Raw genomic sequence first — 23,330 nt, forward strand, 5'->3', positions numbered from 1 at the left:
TTATGGCTTACTTTGAGCACAAGTATATTTTCTCTGAACACGGCTTTTCCCAGGAAATACACCTGTGGAAACGCTATATTGACGATGTCCTTTTAATTTTGAATGGCACTCTTGAGAAATTCCAATCCTTTCTTCAATCTCTCAATTCCAATACTTTTGGGATAGAAGTTACGGGACAATTACATGCTTCATCTATTGTGTTCCTAGACTTCGACATATCGATTGAACAGAACACTTTGCAGTCTAGGACGCATAGAAAACAGACAGCAGTTAATTCCATTTTGCATGCTAAAAGTTGTCATCAGAAAAGTGTCATTGCTAATATCGCTAAAGGGGAATCTTTTCATTCTCGACGTAATTGCAGTCAAGATGAGATGTTTAAATCAGAATCAGAAATAATAATTGGCAACAGGTTTCAGGCAAGGGGGGTACTCCACAATCTCAATTGGCCAGGCACAACGTGCCACACGAGATTTAGATTGGGCAGCCATTTTGCAAAAAGACCCGAGAAACAAAAAGGCTTTTCCAGATCAGGTGTCTTTCATTACTACTTATTCAAGTGACAGTGCGCAAATATATTGCATGCTTCAAAAACATTGGCATATCCTCAAATTAGATAATGATATCATACCGTATATTACTGATAAACCCAAAATTACCTATACCAAATTACCAATGTTACGGAACAAATTGAGCCCATCTTTCCTGAGACCTGAAACCAAAAAACACCTACATTGGCTACGTAGCCCCATTTCTGGTTTTCACCATTGCAGAAAAAGTTTATGAAAAAACAGATCGACTACCCCTCTCTTTAAGTCCTGTATGGGTCACAGGTGAAGATAAAGGTTAACCTGTACAATTTGTTAGTAAGGTTATCGCCTTTTTGGGAAGAATTGCAAAAAAATGCAGCTAAGTACAAAAAATTCTATCTTTTTAATAGTCACAAGAATACCTAAAAACATTACAAACTTAACAAAACATAGCAAACTCAATACATTTTCAATTAAAACATTTAGTCATCATTCATCTATTCTAACAGGGGAATACTACAACTTAAACAGCTTTGTGCATAACAGTGAGTCAAAATATGCATTAGTGACAGGGGAAAAAAACATTAGATTTTCCCTTTAGCAGTCGACATATGTTTCGGCCCTTTGTAGTGTACCACCTCTGTCAACAGTGATCACTAAGGTAAATATTGGGCCATCTTCAGGACAAATGGTTACTTTGTGGTAGATTATTCTTGTTCCCCATTAGGCACACTAGCACATCTAAAAGGATAAATATACATGTATTAATGTATAGAAAAGAAATAGAAAAAGAGTTGCAATTCCCAACTGGATAGAATCAAGGCGATGGCTAGGTTACACTGTTCTAGACACGCACACTAAACCCACCTATGGTCCATAGACTGAAGTTAGGACTATTGAGCCTGGTCAGACTCTCGGATGTGGCCGGGTATTGCCATCTCTGGTCTTGGTTCCTATAATTAATTAGAAACGACCATTAATTAATTATAGGAACCAAGACCAGAGATGGCAATACCCGGCCACATCCGAGAGTCTGATCAGGCTCAATAGTCCTAACTTCAGTCTATGGACCATAGGTGGGTTTAGTGTGCGTGTCTAGAACAGTGTAACCTAGCCATCGCCTTGATTCTATCCAGTTGGGAATTGCAACTCTTTTTCTATTTCTTTTCTATACATTAATACATGTATATTTATCCTTTTAGATGTGCTAGTGTGCCTAATGGGGAACAAGAATAATCTACCACAAAGTAACCATTTGTCCTGAAGATGGCCCAATATTTACCTTAGTGATCACTGTTGACAGAGGTGGTACACTACAAAGGGCCGAAACATATGTCGACTGCTAAAGGGAAAATCTAATGTTTTTTTCCCCTGTCACTAATGCATATTTTGACTCACTGTTATGCACAAAGCTGTTTAAGTTGTAGTATTCCCCTGTTAGAATAGATGAATGATGACTAAATGTTTTAATTGAAAATGTATTGAGTTTGCTATGTTTTGTTAAGTTTGTAATGTTTTTAGGTATTCTTGTGACTATTAAAAAGATAGAATTTTTTGTACTTAGCTGCATTTTTTTGCAATTCTTCCCAAAAAGGCGATAACCTTACTAACAAATTGTACAGGTTAACCTTTATCTTCACCTGTGACCCATACAGGACTTAAAGAGAGGGGTAGTCGATCTGTTTTTTCATAAACTTTTTCGCCATAGAGAATCCCTTCTTACAGTTTTGACCCCCCGTTAACAAAAAATAGGGATTACCCATTTATATATACCTTTCACCATTGCAGTACATGCAATTTTTGCAAATTTGCACTTTCACCTACCAAGATTTTCACATGCCATGGGGGGACTACGGTTGGAAATCACTGACTTCATCAATTGCAAAACATAATTTGTCGTATATGGCATTGTGTGTGTGTGCGCGCGCAACATGGTATACGTTGCCAGCACTATCCGGAAACTCTGGATTAGGATATGTGAACCTCTCTCAAGCCTCAAAAATCGGGACAATAAACTCTCTTTGGCAATCCACTGGCAGACCCACCATCAAATGGACAATCATCAAGACATACGTTTTGTTTGACTACGAGTGGTCAAGCAACACCCCAGACGTGGCGACCCGACAACTGATTTTGCGTCAACAAGAGGCACGAATTATATGCAAATTACGATGCATTCAACTAAGATTAAACGAAGAACACAAACTTAATGTATTCTTGTAATGCAGACACAGGAACGGGACCAATTTGACACTTATAGGGTTTGAGCCAATCTTCCAGGGACCGGGATTTGCTAACTTCTTGACATGAACTCTGTTGGCGGAAGCTTTCTACCAAATGTGACTATTTGAGGACATTTATTTTCAAGAGTACTGCTGTATATTGGGCATTTACTTGAGAATTGGAGGGTGCAAGGCAAACCTTCCTCTGGGCCTCGACACATCTGTGAGAGCTGTGAAGTCCAGGATGCATTTGGCTCTTTGTTAAAATAATTTTGAATTCCTATATAATTACTGTCACATAATGAATACGTTTTTTTTTAATGCAACCATTTGGTCTCATTTCCCATACAAATAATTAATTTAGATTAGAGTAGGTAAAATGATACCAGACATCATATATACATGAGGCTGCACCGGATTCAATATACACACACATACTTTGTTTCTTTCATCGGTTATTGTAGCCATCACGTGATGTAACACATGATCACTAATAACGTACTTATTTGCCGATAACACTGTGCGCCAACCCTTTGGCTGAACATTGTCGGACTCGCGCATTTTAGCACTGAATGAAAGCGGGTAGATAACTATTGGAGGGGAGTGACTAAAAACAGGTCTGACATCTCAGCATGTCGACAGGCGGTAATGGTGCTCAGGACCTGATGCAAAGCGGCTTAGTTCTGTTGTATTTTTTGCCCACCAGGACTGTTAAATCCATGCAGACACTGGCCTTTCAAGCTTCATAAGTTTTGTGAACTCCACGTGAGAAAGCGCAGTCTTTTGCTAATCACGTAAAGTTAACTCGAGGTGAGTGGCCGGACTCTAGAGATTTTTCAACATAATGATGACCTTAAGACAAGCAGATATTTCTGGACTGATCGTATGACTTCAAGGCGGGTCCCTTTTCCACTTTTTCTAGCCTCAGCCAATCTTGTCGAAATGAACCATGGTTAGTGCTTTCCAGCCTTACTGACACTTGTCTGCAATGAAAACAGCAGTGAAGCACTTACGTTGATCACGGATAGTGAAAGTAGATTGTGCACACATCCTTAGCAAAGCGTCAGTAGCAAGACTAATCTGCATATTATTGATATATAGATTGCTACACCTTTTTGTAATACAAACTGTAACCGATGGGCACACTTTTCTTTTGTTTGTTTCCTTCTCCAAACACAGTTTGTAATTGGCTTTGAAAAGTTCAAACAGAATTTCTGGTGGTCATATTGGCATCGGTTATAGAGTCACACATACACTAATACTTTGCTCTCAGAACATATGGTAAGATTTTATTTTGAATCACTGATTTTGGAATACCACCTCAAATGACAACACATCTAAATAACGTTATTTACTTAATCAATCGCCCTTAGAGACTGTTTGTCCGTGCATCCTCCAATTTTGTTTCCAGAATATTGTTGGGCATCATCTCATGATTGTATGACTACAAAACCTATTGAAGTTAAAGTATTTAGCGTTCAGTTGTATATTTTGCATTTGGCAGCATGTAGTGGAATACTTTTTTTAAGAATGTGGGAATTTAAACCAATTGACTAACTGGCATTTTTCTCTTTCCTGGCTTTGCTTGTCTGTTTCTTTTTGTGCATTAACATGAAACTTTTAGGATATGTTTATTGTGCTTCCAGTGTTTCATATCCCTTCAGGATGCAGTAATACAAATGCCTTAGATGTGTAACTAGGCTCCATCTATGCATATTGTCGGAGTAGGCTGAATTTGTTTTTTTAATAAGTGCATGACCTGAAGAGGACCCGATAGAATGTCGAAACACGTGTTGGCTTTGTTACACTCATATTCGTTATCATTACATGATTTTTTTGGGCATAATGCTTTAAGTAACACTTTTTCACATTTACTTGTTATGATTTCATGTTTTCCTGGGCATAATGCTCCAAGTGGCCTCTTTTGAGGCATTTTTGATGTCTTTCAAGGTATAATGCAATTCCTAATATTAGACAAAAGGAGTGTATATGTATTTCTTTTTGGTATAATTATATTTCCATCAGTGTGGAATCAAGTGTCTTTTTGGCGCTTACTTATCCATAATCTGTCACTGACTAATTAGTCTAATAAATGCTGACATTGTTCACCAATTAATACTTGTTTGAGGAAGTACATTGTGTTTACAAATATATCTCAAGGGTTGCCAGCGCGTTTTGGGGAATTATTTTCTTAGTATTGCTCAATATCACATCACACATTCCTGGAAGGGCAATGTCATTTAAGGCATTCCCTGGTTACGCCACCAAGCAGAGTTCTGGGGCTGAACCAATCACTCAAAAATAAGGTGAAAGGTTTATTGTTACCATCTTTTTGCCTATAGGCTGGCCATTGAAAGTAACAAATGTGCACTTTAACACATTAATGAAATAGAAACTCCACCGAAGGGAATTTAGCAAACCTACATGTTCTTTTTTGCAGGCAATTTACATGCAGGCATGTAAAGCAGACTGCCTTTTAAATAGAGTTTCTGAAATGCTTTTTGAGAAGCTCCCATGTCTACTGGGTAGAGGGGAGGCGTTTATGCATTCCAAATAAGTAGAGATATTTAGATAGGCAGGGATGTTCTGATTTCATTTTGTTTTAATTAAAGCTTTATCCTGAACACTCATGCTTTTACGCATGGTAGATGTGCGCTCAGGGTAAATCAAAAAAGGTATAGATGGCGATGTGTGTGCTTACAAAAGTCCACATTCATGGAAACAGCCTAGAAAAGTGATGCACCCAGTGTATCGATTATTCTTCATTGTAGTCACTATTTGATACTAGAAGTTCATTGACACATCATTTTCTATTGAAATTGATTCAATAATTTCTATTTTATTAATAGACCTTCGGTGCAACCTTGTGCGCTTCTTGTCACAAAAGGGGGAGGGAGGCTATAGGGAAACAATGTTAAATTGACAGTGCCAGGTCAATAAAAATAATTTCAATCAAAATTGTGCATACCCTATTTGGGATGGGTGGAGGATTCCCTCAACTAGTTGCCACCCAATAAACAACATCCTACAATAAGACCTATTGCACCATTGTGTGAAACTGTATATAGAATTCCAGTGAGCAAATCTGCATAGGTTCTATATTAAACAAAGGATCTGAAATGTAGGGTAAAACAGAAACTGTATTTAAAGTGGCTCTATAGGGCGAATAATAAGGATGAAAAAGTAAATTCTTGCCGACTATCCCTAACTGGGAGCGCCGAGAAGCCTGCTCATGCACACATTAGCCAAAGAAAGAGTAAATCAAATTTGACACAGCTGAGAAAGTGTAGACCAAAGTTGAAGCATCTCAGATTGGCAAATAACAAAAACCCTTGGAACAGAATGAAAGGCTTTCTCTGCTATGAGGATTGCAGCAAGGGCATCAATTCACAGGTTAATTTACAATATAATGTAAAACAGACGCCTCAAATTGAGAACCGTGAACATTTGGTGAGTTAAGCCAGATTGATCTTGATCTGAATAGACCAGTTGGGACTTATGGCAACAACCTGGCGATAAGCAGTCTAGCAAAGACAAAGCATCAGTGTTTATTAATGGCAGTGGTCAATGCAAACAGCATTTAATGGGGATTGGGGGAGAGCTTTAACAATGGAATAATGGTTATATCAGGTTTCTGATAGTTTAGTGTGAGGCAATGAAGAATTGGATAGAGGGACCTAGACGACTGTGTGACAGAGGAAATGGAGCATTGTCTGGTGCAGCAGTATGAGGAGGTTTCAAGAGAATGACGCAGGGAAAGTGAAAAAAAGAAGCAGGTAGATACCAGGACAGTGGCCGGGTCACCCAAACACTGGACAACCCCCCCCCCCAGCCCTCCCTGCAAACTGATGGCAGTTTAACACCCCCTCATTAAATATAATGATTCTAACAAAAATACAAGGCTAAAGTAAAAGAGAAATTGTGAACAGGGCCTTTTGACTAGGGGTGTACCAAAATTCAGGTTTGAAAAAGTATTCACCCTAATTTCTGGCTGGAAATGAGATATTTATCCGTACACTATCACTCAAAGGCGAAGAGTTTCAGCCACAAAAAAAAAAATAATAATAATAATAATAATAATAATAATAAAGTACTGCTTTGACTGCATGCCGGGAATCATTCAGGTATGTCATGTCTATCCTTTAAAAGGATTATTAAACAAACTCTGCCGTCACTTTTTTGATCGAGGACAGGCATAGCAGAGGTCTAAAAGAACAAAGCCCCTGCCTTTAATGTGCTGGACAGACCGACGGTGGTTTGCCATTTTGAATGAGCCCGAACAAGTTTATTAAAATGTATTTTTCTTTGGTGCTTTTTGATTTACCTATGGCCAGTGAGAGAACTCTGAAAGTTAAAAGGTTCCAATCTGACCAATTCCCAATCAAAATAATAGAAATGGATGAATATAGCTGTTGCAGAGATGCAAGTATTTTCCAAATGCGGAGTTAAATAGATCGGGAGGAAGTGTGCCTGCAGCAAAGAACGTTGTTCCGCCTGCAGGCAAAGGTTATAAAGTAAGATGGCTCAGTGGGAAGTGCCCCTGCGGCAAAGAGGTGCCATTAAAATTGAAACAATGGGTTACAATTCCCGCCCATATTGCCAAAATGAGTCTCTCTGAATTGAGTAAGAGTGACAGATGTTACTTAAGAACGTGGCTATATTTTTTTTTTACTAAAATGTCCCAGTCTGTAGCAGGAGAAACATTCCTCCAAACATTAAGAGCGTAAAAAAAAAAAGTGCGATATAAAAGGAGATACAAGTTTACAATTTAGAAACATTGGATCAAATGGATGTATAAGTGAAACAAATAAGTGAAATAAACATGCACATGCCAATTAAAGATCTGAAAATCAGCACTGTCTCTTACCTATAGTGTCAGCCGAGAACCATGGAGGACTCAGCATTCCCTATATATTTTAGTGTTGTGTCTTTTACCATGCCCCAAAACACCATAAACAAACCCCACGTGGAAAGAAAAGAAATACCATCCATTAATAAGACATTTTTCAAATGCCTCATCCCCACTCAGTAGCACAGGTAGAAAGCATTGTATTGGTATCCTAAAGTGTTGTATTCGTAGCACTTCAGAAGTCAGCAGAGTGCTAACTGATAATCACTTCTTGGTAGCGATGTCAGGGGAGCTAGAGCCTCCAGCTTTAGTGCATCTCACTTTGGGTGGGTGGAGTCGATTTGCATAAGGGGCCCTGGTAGGTCTTGAGGAGTGCGCTTTGGTGATTTTCTTGGCTAGGTAGGGGGTGCGCTGTTGAAGCAGCAAATATGGGTGATGGAAAGGGGTTTGAAGGGGTCTTTCGTGGATGGGCAGCCAGTGTACCGCTTTCCTGTTGGCAGAGATATGAGCATGCTTGGGGATGAAGAGTGCTGCTCGGAGGGCATTATTCTGGATAGTTTGGAGCTTATCTAGGTTCTGAGACGAGGTGCCAGCATCGAGGACATTACAGTAGATTAGTGGAGATTTCGAAATTAATTTAAGATTTCAACATTGTTATAAATTGACACGCAAGGGGACACTTACAATTATTCTCTGGATACATTTAATTGTGAGGACAGTTGACAATTAAACAAAGTGAAGATTCATAGCCTATCTAATCTTCTTGGGAAGAAACTGGGGGAGCCAGTGGTTTGAAGGAGAAGTGAGGATTCTCTCTTGCAACGTACCTATTAGTTCTTAGTGGTCAGCTTTTACAAATCATTGGTACTTTATTTTGAGCCCATTAGAGTTGGTTATACTGCTACTTTTCATTATTATGGATGGATTGTCCCACTCTGAATCCGCAAACTCCAGAATTTCTACTAAGCAGAACATTGGTAGCATTGAGACCATGGAACTGTTAAGGTACATGATGGAAAACGTTGATGTTGTAATTTGAAATTTAAATACTGATGTGAAATACGCAACTGCAAATCGGATAGAGAAGATTTTAGTAAAGGATATGGGTGAATCTATATCTACATAAAAGATTCTTTTTTATCATTTGTAAAAATATCAACCAATCAAGAACCCTGATGGAAGAGTTGAAAGCTTGAAACTCGTTGGGTCATACCAATTAATTTATATTTCCGTACCACTACGTTTTGTGAACACATGTTGTCGGAATTTTTATTTAAATTAATATTTAACCTAAGTCGTTACTGATACTGAATAATTTAACATTAAGATTGTTACTGTAAAAAACTGCATTTTGAATTCTTGGGTGAATTTTCGGACGGTGAAAAGTGTGCAGGCGACGGGAGTACCTTTATTTTGGGAACTTTTGTTTCTTACTCCAAGGTCTTATCAGGATACATGTGAATATATCTGTTAGTAGTTCATGCTGCAGAACATATTTAAGCAATCTTTGCAAATTTAAAAAGATGTGCACATTTGATACTTTGCTTACAGGATCATAGGAAACTCGCTTCGGTCATTTACCAGGTGTTCGGAAGTAATTAAACTCCTGAAATGTTTAAGGCGGAGGGGGGGCGACTTAGAACAGTAGCCCACGTTAGCCAACTTCCACTGATGCCCCTCCGCCCTCCCCGCTGATGGGATCCCACAGTTAATATTATCATCACTGTCCAGCACTGAATGGGTTTTGTCCGCTGATCACCTTCAGCCAGCTAGAACTTATTAATTAATATATCTGCAGCCAATGCGGTACCACCACGTATCCTGCTACCAGCAGGATAAAGGGAATCAACCATCACCATTGTCGAACTCGGCAATCTTCCAAATGAAATAACACTCGACAGTGAACACGCTGGTTGCTTTTCAAACGTTTACTGTACAATGGTGCGATGCGAAAAGCAGTCATTGGTGACACATAGCAAGGGCGGGTGCTACGAATATTACCAAGTCAACGTGTGGCGAGCCTTCCCTGGTACGTTTCCTGGGTACTGGCCCATAGGCAAATAGCACTTTTACTTTACCATGGATTGTAAACCTGCTAAAATGGGTGCATCGCTAACAGTATGTCAATTGTTTATATACAGCCCAGGTTGCAACCTATTGCAGGAGGACATGGCCACGGGCCAGGTGTCGTGGCAGCGAGCAGTATAATGCGCCAACAGCTGGTCATCACATCTGCCATTAACAATTAGTAAAGGCACTAACTCGTTCGAAAGAGCACAAGAGAACTGCAAAAACGCGAGCGAGTCCAGAAAACTAGGCAGATTGATAAACAACAAAGTCGGACAGTGTACATAAATTGACAAGCTGGGGAGAATCAAGACGCCTTTGGAAATCAGGATACAAATATTCAAAAACTGCAGCAGGAATAGAAACACAGGTAAGGGTGCCGCGGAAACGCAGAAGATGTTCGAAATGGGCAAGCCTAACAATTGGTGCATTGTGAGGAGAGGCCACAACGCGTGCTCCTATAGTTTACGTCCGATACCGCCCCATCCCGCTGTTCTGTATAGTAGATCAATTGTTACGGGCACCCCATAAACATGAACGCGCGCTGTTGATCAGTACCCGCAGGAAGATGCCCGGCTCTGGTCTCCGCTTTCTCCTTGGGGGGTGAAGACATGTTTCTTCTATTTGCTATGCTTGAATGCTTCTATGGATGCTGTGGAACACATCAGCACTATGATACCTCCAACCCTGTGCAGACTCCTCCCCCTGTCGCCCACTTCAAACAACATCTCAAGCAGCCAGTGCAGTCGACCGGGCGGAGTTTGGCCTGGGGGTTGGCCATGTTAGAGTCAGGCAAAACGCCCCAATTGGCCTTTGGAAATCATTTCGGCACTCACATTATGCCTGAAACTAATATGGCGCCGCTGAGGACTCGACGCCTCCCACAGCTCGGGTTGGGTAGCAAGCGCGAGTTCTTCATTACACTGTCAACGTGGCTCCCGGGGGCAATATGAATCCATGAACATGGAAGACAGACAACGTGACAGAACTCTCGTTTGGCTTTGGGCTCACCTTGGTGGCGTGATGATGTCACTCACGCTTTCGGGGGCTAGTCTTCTGACTTGAGACTTCGCAGAGTTTTTAGCAGTTGAATTCTGTGCCTGAGATTTGACCAGAACGTTAACGTATTTTATCAATTCGGGAGCTAACCAGCGTTCGGTGCTGTGGTAGAGGGCAAAACCCACTTGGTAGCCACACCATCTCTCGCATGCAGCCAACAGTGCTTGTACCGTTACCTCCGAGCCACTCTTCGTCGCAACTGACTTGTGAGGGTATCACCCCTACCATGGCAGGTAGAACCGCCATATATTTCTTCTTGGCAATGCCAACCCCTTATTATGTGTGTATAACATTCCCCATTACCTCCACGTACCCTTTTCTCTTCCCAATACTTGTGTCTGGTGAACCTCCCTTTTCCAGGAACAATGCTTCACTTTTTTGTTTCATTGCTGCATGCCACCAGTGCTGTAATGGACATTTACTGCCCCCCCCCATGCGCGTGTGAGATGGGGGTATCAGATAGGGGCAGGGCTTTAAGTGAGCCGGGACCTGCCGGGGCTGGGCCCCGGCAGGCTCCAAAATTTCGTTTTGAGGCGGGGCCCTGCCGGGGCCCACTAATCTCCCCGGGCAGCCCCGGCCACTACACGAAAAGGCATTTTTTTCTACTGCCTGAAGCTCTCGCTTGTGAAAAAAATGCCTTTCAGCTATAATGGTGGCGCCGCACCTGCGAGGCATCCCTTTAATCAAGGGATGCACGTGCGACGGCGCCACCATTATGGAGAAACGTGAGGCCGCTGGAAGCAGAGGCCTTGCTTTCTAAATACTGAATCTCCCGCGGATTCGCGGGAGTTTCAGTCTTTAGGAAAAAGGCCTCTGCTTCCAGTGGCCTCACCCTTTCAGCCTTAATGGTGACGCTGCCCCTCCCCAGCTGGCGAGGGGCAGCACCACCATTAAGGCTGAATAGGCGAGGCGTTGTCCCCTGCCAGGCAAGCCTATATAAAATAAATGCAGAGATCAAAAAGGCTGCCTGGCAGGGGTACCAGTAGCCCATTGAGCCGGGGCTCGTCAAGGGGGCGTGGCCTAACGGCCCATCAAGACCCCGTTAGGCCACGCCCCCTCGATGGGCCCCGGCTCGATTTGTAGTGCCACTTAAGGCACTGGATAGGGGTATTAGACTGTCACTGGTGTGGGTGGGAGTGAGGGGCGAGTACGTGTCAAATATGGATGCCCCGAATGTTTGCTTCTTTCCATAAAACCAAAGTGCATTTTGGGATTCATGATATGATATGATGATATGATAAGGCATTTGTAACGCGCCTATACACAAGTGTTTCAAGGCGCGACGAGGCAGGGGGGGAACAAGGGGAGTCAGACAACGATCTTACTAGGCCAGGTGTCATTCAGATCGCGCAAGTGCAAGGGTAGATGGGAAGGGAAAAGTGCATGGGGGAAAGGGAGAGGGGAAAGTGCAGTACAGGGTTATTAGCATACAGCATACAGGATAAATAACAAGGGCCAGCTGGTGGCAAGTGCGAGGTAAGTGCAGACAAGTGTTGGGAAGGGGGGCTGCATGGATACAGACACAGTCCCGTAGTGCAGGGGTTGCCGTGGAGGCAGTGCAGGGGAGAGTGGCTGGGCCGAGAACGGTGAATGGCCCAGTTGCAGATTCAGTGCAGTTTCAGTAGTATTAGCAGGGGAGAGGGGGAGAGAAAGCTGAGGCAAAGAGGAAGGTTTTGAGGTGCTTCCGGAACCGGAGGTGGTTCTCCTCAAGTTTCAGGGAGGCAGGAAGGCTGTTCCAGAGGGAGGCCCCTGCAGTGGAAAGAGATCTGCCCCCAACACGTTGTTTGGAGAAGCGGCTGACCCTGAGGGAGTTGGAGGCGGATGAGCGAAGAGCTCGAGAAGGAAGATATTTAGGAAGAGAGAGTTGAAGGTATTTTGGCCCAAGGCCCCAGGCGGCCTTGTGGACAATGCAGAGGGTTTTGAACTTGATCCTCGCAGTCACTGGGAGCCAGTGTAGTGATTTCAGTCCTGGAGAGATACGGTCCGTGGGCTTGAGGCCAAGGACAAGTCTTGCAGTCCTGTTCTGGATGAGTTGCAAAGGGCGGAGAGTAGAGGCGGGCAGATTTAGATAGAGGTTGTTACAGTAGTCCAGCTTAGAGAGAACCAGGGCTCTAGAGACAGTGAACTTCTGGGGGAAGGAGAGGAAAGGAAGGATACCTCTGAGGAGGTGTAGCTGGTAGTGTGACTTCTTAGATACGTCGGATATGTGAGGAGAGAAGGAGAGTGTGGAGTCGAAGATGACCCCAAGGTTTTTTGCCTTGCAGGTAGGAGCAGGAAGAGGGCCCAGAGAGGCCGGCCAGAGAGCAGCAGGGAAGGAGGGAGTGGGAGTGCCGATGAGTAGAATCTCAGTCTTACTGGCATTAAGGCAGAGGTTGTTGGCGGCACACCATTCCTGGATAGCAGAAAGACAGTCAGAGATGAGGGAAGGAGAAGAGGAGGCCGAGGGTAGCCTGAAAATGAGCTGGGTATCATCCGCATAGCACTGAAAGTAGGGGCAGAGAGCAGCAATGTGGTGGGCGAGAAGTGCCAGATACTGGTTGAACAGCCAGGGAGAGAGGTTAGATCCCTGGGGGACACCACAGGTAGAGAAGAAGATGTCAGAGAGGAAAGACCCCAGTTGGACCTGGGAGGGTCGATTTGAGAGGAAAGAGGTCAGCCACGCCAGAGCCTGACCAGTGATACCGAGGTTATCACGGAGACGGTTGAGCAGGATGGTATGGTTGACAGTATCAAAGGCAGAAGAGAGATCAAGCAAAATGAGAACACATGGAATGTTAGAGTCAAGGTTCGAGAGCAGGTCATAAGAATGACAATCAATTAACATAGTAATTCAAATGTGCAATATTCCTTCTGACCGTGCAATGAACAGTGGGTATGATGCTAATTTCGTCTGTCAGAATAATAACTATGACAATACAATGTGTGCGAAGCATGAGACATGTATGCACCTTTCCACTGTTTCATTGATTGAGTTAGTGCTGTCCTGGTAAGGATAGGATGACTTTCAGATGCAGCTTGTGAAATTGTTCCATATCTCTGCACGCAGGACACGCTCACAGTCGGGACAGAGAGACTCCTTAACTTGGGGGTGGGGGTTGTGCATCGGTATACACGAATGGGGCTCCGGCAAGACCACTTTTGCTGGAGCGCAGCTGTGTGTTTTTCTGGCCCAATTCCTTCCCTTCTTGCCCCAGCGTACAACCCCTCTAATATCCTAGCATGCTCCAGTTTAGAATTTGCCAGTCTACGTCAGGGACCCGGAAAGTCGGACAGGTCGCATTCTGCTACAGTGGCCATCCCCTCTCTGCTGGGCTTGAAGTTGCGATGCATCATAGGTGCTGAATACATGGGGCAGAGGTGGTATTTTTTCCCCATACTTCTTAAACCATAGGGGCAGGAGTGTAAGCGTTGTTCAGCTTTTTAAACTTTGATTGGTTCTATATATATTTTTCAAGTACCTCAATGGTGTAGTGAAGTATTGTGTTTTTCTTTTGTGTTAAATGCGAGATTTATTTTATTTTTTGTATATGTATTATTTGCACATTAATCATTCGGCGAAGGTTTAGTGGCGTTTTGTTTCGTAGTTATTTGATTTTAAGATCCATATCTTTTTCCTTTTAGGTGATTTTTCTCAAGAGATGTATATTTTTCTCAAGAGATGTATATAGGAGACACTACAAGCATACATCCATGTGTGGAATACAATTGTTCTTCAAAAATCTTTTTTCAATATATAAAAAAAACATTTTTGTACTACATATATACATATTTTTACTGATGCAAACTAACTAAGGTATTTTTTAATAAAATGTATAAAAACATTTAGATATTTTAGAACTTTTTTCTGGAAGTGTTTTATTATGACTTTGCAAGCATAATCATTTACAGGAAAGGATCTTGATATGATGTATGTCGTTTGTTAAACCCAACCATCCTTTCCTGTATAATCAGTTCCCTCCATAGTGTTTTTTTGGAAATTTAGCAGCCTTTGGGTTACCAGGGTGTACCATAATTGGTGTGTTGACATTAATTTGTCCTTTCTTTTCATTTTTTGTGACACATGCAAGTTCTCTTTAGACCTATACTGTGATTGTGCTTTATCTCAAGCCATAAACTTAGCTCCAGTTCATTACTCATTTCGCCTCCATACATCTTCTGATAGAGAAATGGCGACAGATAAATGCTGATCTTTCACAGTGGATTTTATTCTTCAGATTTTGGGAACAGTATCAGCTTTGACTGAGGCCAATGCATCCGTATCTGTCACCAGCATAGCAGAATGGGATGAAGTGGTACAAGTTAGAAAAAGACTGATCGTGAAAGAACTACATGGCTGCATCATGATGGATTATTTACGAAATAGTGCCTTACGACAGGAACTCATTGTCAGTAACGAGCCTGTTTCTTCCTAGACGATCTTCCATTTAGGACCATGTGGAGCCACGTGGCTGGTATGTGTGGCTGTGACTGGCTTGTGTTCATTATAGATACAGCAAGAGAAGTCAATAAGGATATCCTGGAGGACCTGATGAAAAACGAGGAAGCGATCAAAAAACCTCACTTCACTTGAAGTCTTCACAAAAAGATTAGAAGACCCAGATAAAGAAATCTCTGAATTTAAGGAATTCAGGATTGTGGAAAGAATTAAAAGAATGAAGAAAGACCTTGCCAAATTTAGACATGGGAACGCATTTTCATATTCAGAAGAGGGGTATAAATTTGTTCCACAATATCAAGGGAATGAATCAGGCACAGGTACAAATGGACACGTGAGATTCAGAGCACCCTCATATAGCTCCAGTAGTGATGACAATACACATTTATCTCTTGATGACACTCCAAGTACTTCTAGTGCAGTAGAGAACACAAACGGCGAGAACAGAGGGAGTATTCTATGTGGACAAACCCAAGGACATGCTTTTTTAGAAAGCGGCAGGCACAGAGGCTGTAGGAGAACACAACAATGGCAACCACAGGAGATGAGGATCACAAGAAGTGGGCAACGACAATAATGAACCTTCCAAGGCACATACTGTCAGTGCACGAAAAGGCGGTGTTGAGCAAAGGCCTAGGTTTTGTCACGACTAATATGATATGATGTGGCATTTATAATGTGTCTGTAAACAAGTGTTTATAGGCGCAACATATACATGATCCTTTCAACTATCGTAAAGAACGCCATTTGTAAAATTAGACTGAAAGAGTTTTTTGCAGATAACCCTCCTCCAGACACAGATAACATCACAGATTTCAGAGATGAGCTGAGGTTGTTTGAAAAACAAGTGCTCAAAGGTGTAGAAAACATAGAGACACGCAGTACTAGAGGTTTCCATAATGGTAACACCAAAGAAAGAATGGATCATAAAGCACTTATAAATAATAATTCAATCACCATAAAGCCTTTGGACAAGGGCAGAGCCATTGTGATTGTCATTACTGAAGATTATTTTGAAGAATGCCTATGACACAGAACTAATAGCAACGTCTATTTAATCCTTGAAAATGATCCCACAACTGGTTTAAAGCAGTCCATTCAAGACAGGGTTCAAGATACATTTAACAAGAGTATCATTTCACAACAAGAGGCTGATTTTTTTAACACCCAACAAGATCATATTTTATACGGATCATAACATTCATAAGGGCATAGTGTCTCCGCGTGGACGACCGATAGTCTCTGGCAGCGACTCAATATTGGAATCATTATCCAAATATGCAGATTTTTTTAATGCAGCAAAACATACCTGAAATTCAAACATATGTCAAATATACTGGACATTTTATTAATACTGTCGATGGCTTACATTTGGACCCCAATGTAAACTGCCTCATAAGTATGGACATAGAGACGTTATATACTAATGTACCACAGACAAGCACCCTAGAGATAGTCACAGAACATCTAGATCACCTCACACAAGATATGAGAGAATTTGATTCCAGCAGTCATTATACCATCGGATCGAGGGAACGGCGATAGGTTCTACGGTGGCCCCCAATGTGGCCAATGTATATGTGAACGGCTTTGAGGAAACCCATTTATGCATCACCGATCATCCATACCTTTGCCACATTGAAATGTGAAAAATATTTATTGATGATGTTTTTGTCATCTGGGAGGGCTGCCAAGACATAAGGGGGGAATTCTTTGTTTGGATTCATCATCTAGATCCCAATGTTCATTTCACCCATAATCACAGTGCGACTGAGATCGCCTTTCTAGACGTTGCTTTTTTTGTGAAGACAATGTTCTGAAAGTTAAACCATACAGAAAAACAACTGACTCTAATGCTCTTCTTAACTTTCACACAAAAGATTTCAAGGAGAATCTTCCAATGAGTCCGTTTGTACGATTGAGATGGAATAGCACCAACAGGGTACATTTTGAATAATCGGCTTGCATACTCACCAAAAAATTGAAAGCAAAATCCTATCCCGAAAAGGTCATACACAATACAAGGAAATTGGTTTTGAATATCTCAAGGGAAATCTTTCTAGAACCCAAAATTAAAAACACTCAAGACAGATTGATGTGTGTATCTGCATTTTCACACTTTATCTTTCAAGTTAAAAAGAAGCATTGAGAATCGCTTGCCCCTTTTAGAAAAGGGACCTTTAGCCATACCATGCCCGCTTTTTGCTTAATAAAAAGCAAAAGCATAAGCAACCCGGGGGTGAGAACGGGTGTGTGCTGAAGGGCGAATGAAAGAGAACAAACCCTTCCAGAGATGTGGGGATTCCTGTTATAGGGCATACCCCCCTGTGGATGTTGTGGCATGTGTAAATTCACAATACAGTCAACTAAGGTGGATATCGGTCTGGAGGCCACATGGCAACAATGCACTCTGACCAGCTGCAATTATCAGATGCTCATATATTGTATCAAGTGTACATTTAAAAAAAAAATATTGGTAAAACCAAGCGCAAAATCAAAATAAGGATCAGCAAACATAGGAGCTGTATTCGAACTGGCAACTTCAATGCCACACTCTCAGGATGTGCAACATTCTGAAAATGCTCTGATGGACGCTGCTTTTGCAACTCAAGTGCTCCAACAAAGGAGAAGCTTTGGCATACTGAGAACAACAATACATTTTTCTAATCAGAAGCCACATGAGGGGCCTGAACCAAAAAATTACATGTAAAGAGCAGGAAGAATAGGGAACCCTTCTTGTTTCATTGACACCAGAAGGTGTTCACTCCCTCACTTTATTAGTACATAACATCCTCAGTTGGCACTCAGTCTTGTCATATTTTACCTGCTCAGTAACATCATCACAGCTTGGACGCACACAGTGCTGTTTGTGCACACCATGTGGTCTGGCATTGCATAATAGCACTGGTGACTCACAACCATTGATAGTATGGGATCACTTTCTGGGGTCTTTTCACAAACTTATGTTATGATTTATACCAGTGACGTTTATTACGAGGCTTTGCCTCCCCCTCCTCCTCCAGTGTCATCTCATGACATTTAACACTACCCAGAAATATCTACGACACGGTCTGCTTTCAAATCATCTATTCATCCATAGACCGTAACTTTACAGCATCCATTCATAAATGGCAGCGCTATTATCATACATGCATTCTAAACCCACAATCCGGCGCAGCACCACGTGACACGTGTAAAATGCATGTTACATGCCTGTTCGCTATTCTTTACCGAACAGAGACGCAACGCGTTTACTGTTCATGTGTGAGCAGAGTTCGTCACGCACCTGATCTATATTCACTATAAGGTAAGCATCACACAAAATACATTTAACCCATGCATCCAAGCCCTACCATAAAACTGTGCAGTACTGGCATGGAAAACATCATGATGGCCAGAACTCCCCAGAGAGTGCACAGGGAAAACATGAAGAATAGGCTGCCACCCATTATTGCCTATGTTGTGAGCACAGGAGGACACTGCCTAAAACCACCATTGCGCTACCATTGCGCTACACACACAGTAGCCTGAAACCATTGGGAATGGCAATGCTGATTGCCAAAAGCAACCCAGAACTGTGGGGAATTCATTTTCTTAATGTCAAAAATGGATGCAGTACCGGTGATCACCACTATCAAAAAGACGGCGTTTTAAAACCACCAGACTTTTGTGTAAAACTGAACAAATGAACCGAAACCAGGCTAAGGAAAGACTTGCTAAGAGGTGGATACAATGTAAAAGTATATTCTGAAATGACTTGAAGGAAGTAATTATTTAATGTATATATAAAAAATAGCTGCATGTAAGTTGGATTTGAATGTAGAAAACTGGGAACTAAAGTGACATTTAGCTGAATTCTGCCTGACAACTACCCCCGACAGGAGAAACCTGCTCAGCCACTCTTCCCAGGCCAGGCTGCATCCTGTTGCCCCCACCAAAAGGAGATCACACCTCTCTGATTGAATTAAGGGAGGTTGAACAAAGCCTTGTCCTGGACTCAGGCAAATGTTATATTGGGGGGGGGGGCGTAAAGTGGCTTCCTCTTGGGGGAAACTGGGAGGGGCAGTGCGTCTGCTAGCAGCTAATCTTGGGGGAAGTGGATAAACCAGTTATTCCACCTTGTGATGTGGGAAGCCACACCCCTTTTTGACCAGGGCATAATTTTAAAAAGATAGATAACTCATAGTGCGGACTGGTCAAAATTATATAATTAATACCATTATTCTTGTGATTTTTCCGTGCACATTTTAAAAGGTGTTAGGACCCTGTGGTATGTTCCTGGGGATAGTAGCGGAAAAAAGGTTGTTACTCCAAATGTCTGCATGTTAAAAATCTGACGCTTTATCATCTGTAACCCATATCCCTGGTGCACATTTGTGTAAAATCTGGAAAGGTTTAGAGGTCGTTATCTGGATGAAAAGGGGAGAATTCTGTCATCAGTGGACACGACATCGTACAAAGACAGGGATCGGATGGTTTGGTGCTACAGAAAATATGTTAACTGGACCTATAATATGAGAAAAATGGTACATAGATAAATATGTATTTGGATCAGAAATAGATTTGTGTGCAATTTGACAAGGGGAGGTTCCTCTGACCATAAAACCTACAGCATCACTCTGACACTCCATTTCTTCCCCCCAATCAAGGGAGAGAGGAAAGCTTGGCCAATGATAAGTGAGAGGGGCAGGTTTAGCTAGGCCCAGGCACACACCCATTTTCAAAACACATAAAAAGGGCCACTAAAACCCAGGTAGGACATTCACATTCCAATTTCTTGCGGGACGCTTTGCCGGGAGACTCCAGACTTCAAATCCATCAACCTCCAGAGACCAGAGATCCAGAGAGACCAGAGATTCAGAGATCCAGAGAGACCAGAGATCCAGAGAGACCAGAACTGTGCATTGCTGAGAGCAGAACCAGAGGCCAGACCGCTGTTCAGAACCGCCCGCCGGAAGTCCCGTCCAACCTGACCAGACCTTGACGGCTTATTTAAAAAATATAGTGTGAGTACTCATTGTGCCAAAACCAATCTCTTAGTTTAAAATAATCTAATCCAAACTATTTTAGCCTATTAGAACTGCCTCCTAGAATCGTGTCATTCTGTCATCTTTAAAACTGAAATCTGTCATTCTGAGCTTTAAAATTTCAAATCCGAAAAACTACTTTCACAAAATCGTCCGTATCTTCCTATTCCTTATAGTGCTCCGTAATTACGCTCGACGCGCGCGAGTAAATTTGCTGCGATTTGACATTTTGCACAATTTCAGCCACGTGTAAAAATCAGCAGCTTCTTGCTTTCCTTTGCTAAAATTCGTTTTAACCTGCTGGTTACACATAGAGCATTGCTAAAGTGAGCCTGAACTAATATAAACTAGATATCACCCACCCTGAACCTCTAGAGGGAATTAAAAGCATTTTTAGCACATTTCTCACTTCATTGTCATCACATTCAAAGCATTTTGGGCCTGTGTTTTAAAACTTCTACCTGTTTCCTCTAAGCTTGCTGGGGGGAACTGAATTTCGTATTGTATTTGATTGCATTCCTGAGAACTGTGTGCTCCTCTTTCCATCTCCTTCCATTTCTTACATTGCATAGGGGGGGGGTGAATTGCCAGAGAAAAAGTGATTATCTTATCTTTTGCTAAAATCATATCAAGTATTTCTGTACTGCATTTTATTCCTCATTTCTTTTCCCTTGAAACCATAAAAGTATTTTTGCTACCTTATCCATCCTATACCCACTCCTCATTGACTGTAAAGAAGTGTGCTAGTGTTAGATTACCCATTGTTGACCAACATTATATCCATAAGTGTGATATCAATTATTAATTTATTATAAAAGTGTGATATATATATATATATATATATTGTTTAATTTTTCAAATAAACCTTTTAATTTGCAAAACAAACCTACTTCTTGGCTCAGTGGGGTCAGGGGGATTCTAAGAGGGGGGTGTTATACAAGGGTTGTCATCCAGAGTACTGAACTGGACATAAAAATACATCAATAAGGGTTTTCCTCAGCATCCCAGACTAGGCATTGACTTAGCTGTAGTGTTGATTGAATATCGCTTACACTGTTTGTGTGATCTTGGGCTCTGGAGCACACCACTCCATAAGACCCACCTTTTTGTGTGTGTTACACAGCCGCTTCAGTACAGTGACACAGGGTTGTCTTTGAGACTTCCCACTGACTAAATTTTTCTGGGGCTGACTACTGTCCCCCAGAAATAGGTAAAGTGTCATTTACTTTATGTGGTCATTTAAAATTACAGACCCAGTACACCCCATCTTACATGGAGTAGTGGAAAGGGTTAATGCCTATCCCTTTTTGTCTGTGCCTCTCTGAGCTTTGTTTTGCTCTTTTAACATTTAGACTTGGCTGGTGGCAGTGGTATCTACCCTAACTTTTCTACCGCGATTATACCATATAAACGTGTTATTGTTCCAGACTATTATATTAGCCTCAAAAATAAACCCGCTTGACCAAATACTCTTTCTTTTTGCCCCGGTCGGGTTTATTCGCCATTTCTTTTTTTTAAAGTCCTTCTTGTGTTTTACTTTGCGCAGCAAACCAGGTTTGCCTTCTTTGTTCACCGTCTTTTGGCTGGCTTCTGCAAAGAAGCCCTCCTTTTGGCGCCTGGGTGTCTATGTGGGCTGTATGTGAGGGAGGGGTGTAGTCCCCCCCGGCACAGGGTATCCTAGGAAACCCAAGTCGCACTTTGCCATGATTGGCTGAGGTGGTTGTCTGGGCCGGACAACCCCCCTGCTGCGTGATTGACAGCCAGGCTGAGTGAATGTGGGATTTTCGCATAAAAGGCAGGACTCTTGGGCTGGAAGTCAGTCGCCACTGGAACTACAAGGAACCGAAGAGAAACAGAGAAGAAGACGGCTGCTGCAACTACCGAGTCCCGGAGAAGCCCTGCTGCAGTCCTGAGCTATCTACCCTTCAACGACCAGAGAAGATCCAGTCCGGAGTCTTCTTCCCTTGAGCCTGGTGGGGTCAACCAGCTCATCTTCCACAGCCAAAGGATCCTCTTCGTGGTGGAAATCGCTGCACCCTGTTGTGGTCCGGATAGCCATCTGAAGAGCCTCTCCTGTTTTAAAGGAGCGCACCTTTTATTCACCGTCGATGCTGCTGGCCTCATCCCTGGGTAGTGCAGCTCACTCCAGACGTCCTCCTTCTTGTCCCCACGACTGAAGCTACGGGAACTGTGAGTCTGCAGGAAACTACCAGGAACAACTACCGTGGCACCAGCTTCTTCAAAGAATAAAGGTACCGTGTCCAGCTTCGAGGAACTAGGGTGAAGCCCCTTTTCTCCTCACCAAAGGCTTGACCTTGTCTTCCTTCCTCTTATAACTTTTGCTTCCTCTGTTGACAATATCCAAGTACTCCTGGCAACGTTGAATCTTGAACTATCTGACTGTGTGATCCTCGACAACAGGAACCCGGTTCCACTTGAGATTGGCGCAGGCCTATTGACTTTTATCCTCCTAACAGCAAGTGTTCTCTGATTCTGTCTGCCTTGACAAAAGTATTGCCTATGATTTTTGCCCCCAACTCTCTTTTGCTAACTCAGGTGCTAAGTGTGTTTTTACCCCAGTAACATTTCTTTCCGCGGATACGCATATCTTTAGTAAGACCGAACTGTCATTACTGTCAAAAAGTGATCGCATATGTATTCCCGGTAACGTCTTCTGTTTCACAACACCGGTCCATCAAATCATAAGGTACTTACCTTGAGTTGTTCTGCATAAAGTGAATTGGTTGTGTGTAGTGTATTGTACGTGTGGTTTTAATTTAATAGAAGTGAAGTGTTTTGTGAACTGATGGTTTAAAAATAAATGTACTTTTACTTTTTAACCAAAAACCTTGAGTCAGTGTTTGCTTGAGTCACAGTAATTGTAGTCCTCGGTGTAACTCTACTACTGCTCATTTGTTCTTCCGATAAGTCTGGCTGCTCTGCTACTGCTTCCACTTTAACAGTGTATTACAGGCATGTACCAAAGGTCCCTAAGGGCACTGCACATGATTCTGCCTAACAGTCTCCCGGCGTCCCCGCTCACTTTACTGGTGCCCTTAAGGTTGTCAGGCCCCTTGGTGACTCGCCCTCTTACCACTGGTGGCTGCTTCAAGGCAATCGCACTGGGGCTAATTCGCCATG

General features: G+C 42.4%; 1 protein-coding gene and 1 long non-coding RNA gene across 2 annotated transcripts in view; one reads left to right on the plus strand and one right to left on the minus strand.

Moving 5' to 3' along the window:
• The window catches only part of DAP (death associated protein), a 121,926-nt gene extending 111,460 nt beyond the window's left edge, over nucleotides 1-10,466 (minus strand). The window contains exon 1 of the mRNA XM_069613756.1: nucleotides 10,227-10,466. Coding sequence (XP_069469857.1) covers nucleotides 10,227-10,281 — 55 coding nt within the window. The 5' untranslated portion in view covers nucleotides 10,282-10,466. The remainder of the gene's footprint in view (nucleotides 1-10,226) is intronic.
• A 227-nt stretch (nucleotides 10,467-10,693) lies between these two features.
• The window catches only part of LOC138481569 (uncharacterized), a 322,679-nt gene continuing 310,042 nt past the window's right edge, over nucleotides 10,694-23,330 (plus strand). Inside the window, exon 1 of the long non-coding RNA XR_011274276.1 lies at nucleotides 10,694-10,960. This is a non-coding gene — a long non-coding RNA (uncharacterized lncRNA). The remainder of the gene's footprint in view (nucleotides 10,961-23,330) is intronic.

The sequence above is a fragment of the Ambystoma mexicanum genome, chromosome 5p (genome assembly GCF_040938575.1).
Source record: "Ambystoma mexicanum isolate Mex_15411 chromosome 5p, UKY_AmexF1_1, whole genome shotgun sequence".
In the NCBI taxonomy this organism is placed as follows: Eukaryota; Metazoa; Chordata; class Amphibia; order Caudata; family Ambystomatidae; genus Ambystoma; species Ambystoma mexicanum.